Here is an 8,686-nt window from a genome sequence, read left to right on the forward strand (position 1 = left end):
TCTCTCTCTCTCTCTCTCTCTCTCTCTCTCTCTCTCTCTCTCTCTCTGTGTGTGTGTGTGTGATATGTCTGAAAATGAGTGGTATCTGCCCCTATTGAGTTGCATAGGAAGAATCACACAAAAGGAAAGGGATGTTTTTTAGAAGAAATCTTTAACAGAGTTTTAAAAGGGATTAAGTCACTGGCCCCAACTGATCCCAACTGACCCAGTCATCAAAAACCATTGCTTATCAACCAATATCCACAAATGGTTGCTTTTAACCTATACAGTAGATTTTAGGAAGGTGCTTTTAACTTCGGTATCTGCTGCTCTCAGCAAATGATTGACATGCACTGTTCTGAGCTGGGGCATAGAGGAGTACATAATTTAGAATTTCAGCTATGCACTGGCTTAAGCTGTGAAAGCTAACTACAAGAGAAAAACCAAGTAAGGAAGGTTGTTACATCATTCTCTAAAAGGCAGCTTAAACAAACAGGCTCAGTACACAGTAGGATTGTAGACCTAAATCTCACATGACCTCAAAGTGTATTACTAACTCTGACTGTGAGGTCCAACAAAAGTTCTTAGAATGTAAGGGGTATTTTCAGAATATTGCATCACCACATACATGGTTACACCTTCCTTACAAGACTATATATGGTACGTATGTCTTAATAAGATGAGTAAATGTTCAAGGAATTCTACAATAAGACATCATTCATTAAGAAATAAAACTAGGGCTGGGTGTGGTGGCACATGCCTCTAATCCCAGCACTCATGAGGCAGATACTGTCAGATCTCTATGAGTTCAAAGTCAGGCTGTTCTATGGAGTGAGTTCTGCAACAGCCAGGGAACTGAGAAACCTTGTCTCAAAAAAAAAAACCCAGAATAAAAAAATAAGAGAAGGAAGGAAGGAAGAAAGGAAGGAAGGAAGGAAGGAAGGAAGGAAGGAAGGAAGGAAGGAAGAGAAAGAAAGAAAACTATTTCAACTTTAGCCTCTTCAGCATCACCAGATATGTATGCCCATCTAATAGATGTTTATGTTATTTACCCTATACTGTTTTAGATCTCAATAAAAAAATTTTCAGGCTATAGCATCTATTTTCATAGGGCAATACCTAAAATAAAATTAAATTTCTCTTCTTTTTCTAAAATGAAGACATGGGAACATTAACATTCCAAAAAGTTGAACCCATTGTATGTAACAATATCTATCAATGTTTTTAAATGGCTAGTATTCACCAAGTAGTTCAGAAACTAGTAAGCAATGTGAGATGCAGGTGAAACATTCAATCTCTGTGTATAACAGTGTTATCTTTTCCTGTTTTTAAATGATATTTATGTATTGTCTGTTTGTGCGTGCCTGCACACGTGTACAGGTGGAAACTAAAAGGCAACTCCTGGGAGTGAGTTTTCTCCTTTCATCATGTGGATTTCAAGGATCAAACTCTTGGATCATCAGATTTGGTGTCACATGCCTTTACCTGGTTGACAACCCATTCTACTAGACAGCAGTGTCATTTCTAAATTGAAAAATGTATTTACTAAAGGTTTAGAAAGGACTCTATGTCACCATGGCTCACTACAGATTTCCTCGAGTCAGCATCATTAAAAGTGGCAAGCCTGCGAAGGATGTAATAAGGTCAGAAGTCATTTGCTCACAGAGGCCATAAAAGGACCAGGACTGGAGGGAGACAAGGGCAGGTAGGCTAAAGCAATGGGAAGAAATCACCAAGTCTTAATTAACATACCCACAAAAGGCAGTAAAGTTGCAATTATGACTGGAAAATAACTTTATTTCCAAAACAACAACAAACTACTTTATTAAAGTCCAAAGTCTGCTTAAGCGAGTAACTTGTGTAACACTAAATGGGAAGCCAGAAAAACCACTCAACTGAGAAAACATAGACAAAGGGATTCCTGTACTTACCTTAATAATACATGTTGAATCATTATTTTTCTGTGACAATGTTGTATCAAAGAAAACATGGATTGCACTCAAACAGGTCTGAGTTTGCTCCCTAAGACATGTGCAATCCCAAAATTCGATTAGCCTGTTGTGTCTACATGTCACCTGTATAGTCAGGATCGACAGTGTTTCTAGCCTTAGAGTCACTGACTGATATCTTCAAAATAAGATGATGTCTTCAAAAGTATGTGAGACCTCACAATTGTTCTGTAAGCAGTAACAGCTGTTACTACAATTTCTGCACTACCAAGCATGATAAGTGAGTGTTTATTCTGTCCACTCTGTAAGAAAAGGAAGACACAATAACAATAACACTAACACTAACAGTAACAATAACAGATTTAATCCCTTATGCTGATACCCTTCAAGTGAATCTAGAGCCATTTGTGGGATTACTTGGGAAGAAGACAAACTAATTCATGTCTTCTATGAATGAATAAATGTTATGTAGTGTCTAAAGTTCATATCACAGTTTTGCACTCCACATTCTACAAGTTCCAACCACAGGCAGCTGTCTAAAAGGAATTTCTAAACTAAGACATGATTAAAACCTGAAGAGAATTTGAGGGGTAGGGGGCATGGAACACATGTTTGCATATATTTTCATCTAATATATTTGAAGCTAAAAGCAACTACCTATTAACAGGAACATGTGTTGAGTAAATAATTATGAGCATGGATTCTGGAATGGCCAGGGCTTATTCTGTCCTGTTCCTCTGTCACACGTATGATTTGGCGGACAGGCACTTTCAACTGTGAGCCTTTTTGCTTTTCTGTAAATGGGCTCCTATCACACAGAGAGAACTTCTACCTCTAGCTCAGTTGACAGGAGTTTTCTTAAAAGGCAGCTAGATAGTCTGTCATAGGGAAAAGTGAATTATTGGTAAGAATCGGCCTGTTTCCTATTGAGGTTGTATGAATGAGTCGTTGCCTGTTCATACTGGGAATGAATTAATTGGCTGTGCTTCTAAAACAAAAGAACAATTAAGTATTCAAAGAAGCTTAGAGAACTGGAAATCCAAAAGATGATGAATAGCTTATGGCTTTCACAGAAGAAGAAACTGAGGTCCAGAAAAGTGGAAGAAAAAAAAAAAAAAACCAGAGATAGCCTTCCTAAGCATTATGTGCCAGCCATCTATCCTCGTACTCTGTGTTGCATACAGTGACTCTCCTCCATCACTTTACGCACAGTGCCATTCTCTCAAGCTCATACATGTTCTCAAACAGGATGCCAGACACTGTTCATTTTCTAGGCAACTTTTCCTTTGCTATATAAAGCTCTGATGTTGTTAGCAACTCCATAACTGATCCTTGAGTTGTTTTTACCAAACCTGCCTGCAATCCTATCAAGCAATAGCTGCAAATGAAGACTAGGGCTTGACACATTCCAGGACCGAAGACTCCATCACTGCAGACACAAAAGTAGCCAGGACCGTGCAAGTGCTTGTAACTAAACATAAACCATACGACAAGCCAACTTTCATCTACTTTACTGTTGAGTGAAGAACAGAAACAAATAAATTAAGAATAGAACTGTAGAAGGAAAGCACTGTGGGTCTTCTCAAGGGATCACTTAGCAAAAATACATCCCTAAAATTTAAACAACTTTCTCAGAAGAATGGAAAATCCCAAACAGGGTTACTAAGGTTCTAAACAGGAACTTCTACTCAGTAGAAGTAGAGTAGATCAAGGTCTCAAAGTTTCACCAAAGAGAACAAAAACACTTTTCAAAGATTTACTTTCGTTTCTATTTATGTGTATGTGTTTTTTGTGTGTATATTTCATGTGCATGTGGGTACTCATGGAGGTCAGACGAGGGTGTGTGTGTTGGATCCCCTGGACCTGGAGTTACAAGTGATTGTGAGCCACCTGATGTGGATGATGAAATCAACTCTGGTCATCTGAAAGAATGGCAAGTGCTCCTAACCACTAAGCCATTTCTCCAGGCCCCAGAAATGTATTTTAAAGAAAAATTAATTCATACTCTTGTGTAATTTGGAAAGACTCTTTTTCATTATGCAGGCAAACCCATTATGTCACAGGTGAGAATGTAAGAGAATAAACTACTTTCCCAGCTCTCAGGATGAATTGTAAGCCTTAAACCTTTTGTTCCCTGGCTTCCAATCCAGCTGTCCTTTTTGAGGAGCAGATTATCTATATCAAACCTCTGTATCAAATCAATAGGTTACAAAATACCATGTTTGAGCCTCATTTCAGGAACCTTTGGGGGGAAAATACATTTCATAGAGTTGTTAACAGGATATTAGTTCTACTAACATCAACAGTAGGAATTCACTTCCTTGACCATATCCCTACTGTGTTTTTCTGGTAAATCTTTTCATAAAGGGCTTTGAGTGTGACAGAAAACACCTTGAGATTCTATGGGGATACAAAGAACAATAATTTAGCATATTCAAGCCTGTGTATAATAGCATTTCTTCCTTCAGTGAAAGATCATGTTCCTGAGACTAAGCTATGCGTAAAGGAGAGAAAGTGCTATCCTGTTACTGAAGCAAGACCCTTCATTAAGATGGCTTCACCCCACACCATTAGGAAAGTCTCACTTACTGTTCAGGTCTTCACAAAGCTTGCCCTATTTGAACAAGAATATGGACAACTGGCTCATACCATGTTTATACAAATATGAGTATACACACACATACACACACACACACACACAGAGAGAGAGAGGGGGGGGAATGGATACACACACATAGGCACTGAGTAAAATGGGAGTGATAGCTGTAATTTATCAACATCCAATTTTTCTTATTTTGCTCTACAGTTGTGTAAAAATGTTCTTAGTAAATATTAGCCAATGAATATATTGAATATTGTCATATTTTTATAAATATAATTGAATCTAAAATTATCCTAAAATGTTCAATGAAAAATTAAACTTTTGATATGTGCAACTTAATTTCAGAAAATTCTAAAAAAAAAAAAAAAGACAAAATTATAGGGTAGGTGCATGCAGGGAATGACCAAAACAAATGATGTTGGGTAATTTTTATAATATATGACTAATGTTTATAATACATAACTCTTGGGAAAAGAATACTCAATTGTTCCTTGTATTTAACGTGTGTGTGTGTGTATGTGTGTGTGTGTGTGTGTGTGTGTGTGAGAGAGAGAGAGAGAGAGAGAGAGAGAGAGAGAGAGAGAGAGAGAGAACCGTTCTCTATGTGTCCTTGGAGGCCAGAAGAGGGTGTTGGACCCTCCAGAGCTGCAGTGATAGGCAACTTTGAGCCACTCACCCAGCTGTGGGTTATGAACTGAGCTCCTGGGCTCTTCAAGAGCAGCAAGGCTCTCTTCACTGCCGGGCCATCTCTCCAGTCCCCTGTGAGTTTTCTTTTTATTCGTTCAAACTTCTTATAGGATTGCAATTATTAAAATAAAACAGACAAACAAAAAAACCCTAAATGCACCCAAAATATTCCCTGGGGTACATCGGTGCTGTCACCAGTGCTGCCTGGTGTCACCCATGCTGGTGAGTGGCATTGCTTTGATCTCTGTCAGCTGACGGAAGTGTCTCTCTTGGATTTCCTGTATTTGGATTGGCAGGATCAAGTCATATACATACTTTTTCTATTATAGTATAAATATTTTTCTTTCTGATTATGTATTTTTTATCAACACTTTCATAAGTGTGCAAGCTTTTGTTGTATTGGCTGCCTTTTAAATCATCTTGAAAGGCATTCCAAAGAATTCCACTCCAAGTGAAGGGAAGGTTAGGATGATCCAGGTAGCCACACTTGTTATACTGGAATTCTTAGTCAGAGTTGTCACAGCCTTTAAATGTCACATTTCTACCCAGCAGTATACATCATAATGTCATCTAGCTTTGACAAGGTAATGATGTCATCCAACTAGGCCTAATCATGAAAATGTATGTCTTGCTGCAAATGATACACACTTTCTGTTTAGTCTAAGTACCAGATAGTCTCTAGAAACTTCTACTTCTTTCTTCAGAAATGTAAATTCTATATAATATGTGGACAGTTAGAAACATGCCTGAGTCAAAAGACATTATCATCAGTTTATTTTTAATATGTAAATGACATTTCTCTCAAATCATTATTTCCAGAAATCAGAGCGGCACTCCACTAAGGCAGTAACAAATATGGGCTTCTAATAGTTCCCATAAGCCAACAGACAATAACCTCATTCACCATTCACATTGGAAAGACACAATGTCGTGTAACTTATATAAGCCATAAATGGAACAGTATCTTCATGCAGTATGAGATCCACAAAGGCCAGTCTTCCTAAATCTACTGATTTTCTCAGAGCTTGAAAAACATGCAGTTGTTATAACTCCTAAATATATTTATAAAGTCTGTCATTTCAAACAATGAGTGTAGCAATATACAAGTTTGTTCTACCCGAGGAAGACGCTGCTAAGTCCCTTAAGTAGCCTGTGTATTTTTATATACTGAAATTAAAAATTTAAAAACATAATTTATCTCTCATTTCAGCATTTTAAACAAAATAGTAGAACTTTTTACTTTGGGTAGATTGGCATTATCTTCATGTATTCTAACTCGCCCATTATTAAAATGGGTTAAAACATCTCAAACCACTGCACAAAAAATACATATAACCCAAGAAATTTAAGTCATGGTTAAAAGCCGTAGATGACTGCTTACTCATAATTTAACCTGAGAAGACATAAATGTAATCACACCTAATCCAAATGGATTAGGTAATTTAATACATTATCAAGATAGTGTTATCATTACTAGTTGATCAGTTGTGTGTGTGTGCGCGCGTGCTTGTGCACTTTTATTCCCATGAGCCCTCAATACCCAGGGAGGCTGCCTAAACAGCTCCTGTGAAAAGTCAGGGTATGTTTGCAGGAAAAAAATGAAGTTGGAAACAAACTTAGCAGTCATTCCAAACCTGTTGCCTGCATAGGAGAACGAATCTTATGTTACAAGGCTGGCTGTATCCCAAGACAAATGCTTACAAGTTATCAATTCGTCCATTTCACTGGCAGAAGCAAAACTGTAAAAGTCACAGGGGTGGCATTGCTTCACATGGAGTTTTAATAAAAATAAATGGTATTCATTACATGGCACAGTGCAGAGATCTGAGCTGCAGCATGGAGGGTGTGGTTGGTATGCTTTGTTCTGTCTCCCACCTTAAAAACGCATTTGGGGATGCGGACAGGACAGAGCAGCAGAAGGGGAATAAGACCCAAGACCCTGGGTGCTAACCTGGAAGAGGAAATTGAAGCGGAAATAAGTAAGGATGGAGTAATGGAGCCAGGGAAGTATCAATTTGCTATAACTCCTCAACAAGTTAGTGGAAGTGGGTTAAAAGTCTGTCAAGTTGACGATGGCCCAAGAATAAGGCAAATGGCCGAGGAAATAAATTACACAGTGTGAGAAAACATAACGTTGAAGTTGACCGCAAAGATAAGTGTGACCCTTCGGAGAACCATCAACCAGTTTGGAAGGTCAGGCCGTGCGTCGCTCTTTCACTAGGTCCCTCGGAGCCACACCACAACTTGGATGACAATTCCAGCCAGGCAAAGCCTTCATGCTTTTTCCTGACCATCTTACCCCCTGGACTCCATGCCTTGTGATTCTACAGGAAGCCCCCATCACATTCCTTAATTACTTTTTAATCAACATAGTGTATTGAGAACATTGTTCCGAGTCCTTCAAAGCAAAGGGCACAAGGTGGAAAGTTGCAGCTGGATATATATATATATATATATAAATCTAACAAAACAAAAAAACTTATTTAAATATCTAAGAGATTGAAGAAAGACTTCTACTGGCAAAGGTGATAGCTGAAAACCAATGTCTCTCCCTCATCAGTACCTTCCCAGGTGTTGATACAAGAAGTGCTGGCTTGACAGGACCAGGACCCTGCAAGCAGTTACACTGTGGGTTCCTCCTTAATCTGAATCAAAACTATGTTAGTTTCCCCCATACTTGAAGCCCTGCGGCCCTTTTTCCACTGCCCACAAGTGAGGTTTAACTCTCTCTAGGGGAGAAAGGGGGGGAAGAAAGCCGCGCACACATGCCCGGATTCAGTTTGGCAATACCCAGTCCCGGGTGCCTGAAGGAGGCACGCTGAAGCATCTGTTACTGCAGCTGATACCTTTCTGGGAAACGCTGCGCTGAAAGGGTGAAGGGGACACAGATAGAGGTGCGATGGGCTGTGAGCTGGGATGCGACTTACATGCTGGCATTACCGTGTGGAGGTTCCCAGAGGCCGCACGCTCATCCTCCAGCGCTCCTCTGCTTTGCTGCCCGCGAGCTCCACCGAAAGGGACCGGGGCTTTCGGGACCGCGCCCCACAGGACCCTTCGTCACGCCCTTTCTGGAGAGTTCATAGGGTTTCCCGGCAGCTGCTCGTCCCCTGCGCGCGGGGCGGCGCAAGGTGGACCCCGGGCGCGCGCCGCGGAGTTCAAGATTAGGTCCCGCGCGTAGGGGCGCGGTTGACGGCGGCAGGTTCGGCCCGGCGTAGAACTTTCTCAAAGAGTTGGGACGAAGGGCTCCGGCGAGCGGCTGGCGGCGGATCCCAGCCTGCGGGGCTTGGAGAGGCTGAGATCACCAGACTCCTGAGCCCGCGGCCAGGCGAGGCGCAGCGCCGGCCTCGGTTCCCCCCTGAGGCTCAGGTGCGGCTCTGCGCGGCCCCCGGGGTGGCCCCAGCTCTAGGACCGTCCTGCAGGCGCAGCTGCCCCACCCAAAGCCGGCCACCCGAGGGCAGAGGCAAAGGGA

General features: G+C 40.8%; 1 protein-coding gene across 6 annotated transcripts in view; it reads right to left on the bottom strand.

Annotated features, from left to right (window-relative positions):
- Positions 1-8,314, bottom strand: part of Adgrg6 (adhesion G protein-coupled receptor G6) — a 135,235-nt gene extending 126,921 nt beyond the window's left edge. For 2 of the 6 annotated variants that reach the window (XM_028779242.1, XM_028779244.1), the window contains exon 1: positions 8,158-8,313. In XM_028779242.1, coding sequence (XP_028635075.1) covers positions 8,158-8,189 — 32 coding nt within the window. In that variant the 5' untranslated portion in view covers positions 8,190-8,313. Of the gene's footprint in view, positions 1-8,144 lie in introns of all 6 variants that reach the window. The other 4 variants (XM_028779240.1, XM_028779245.1, XM_028779241.1 and 1 more) reach the window with 4 other exon arrangements.
- Positions 8,315-8,686: the final 372 nt, after the last annotated feature.

The sequence above is a fragment of the Grammomys surdaster genome, unplaced genomic scaffold (genome assembly GCF_004785775.1).
Source record: "Grammomys surdaster isolate TR1022 unplaced genomic scaffold, NIH_TR_1.0 348, whole genome shotgun sequence".
NCBI classification, from domain to species: Eukaryota; Metazoa; Chordata; class Mammalia; order Rodentia; family Muridae; genus Grammomys; species Grammomys surdaster.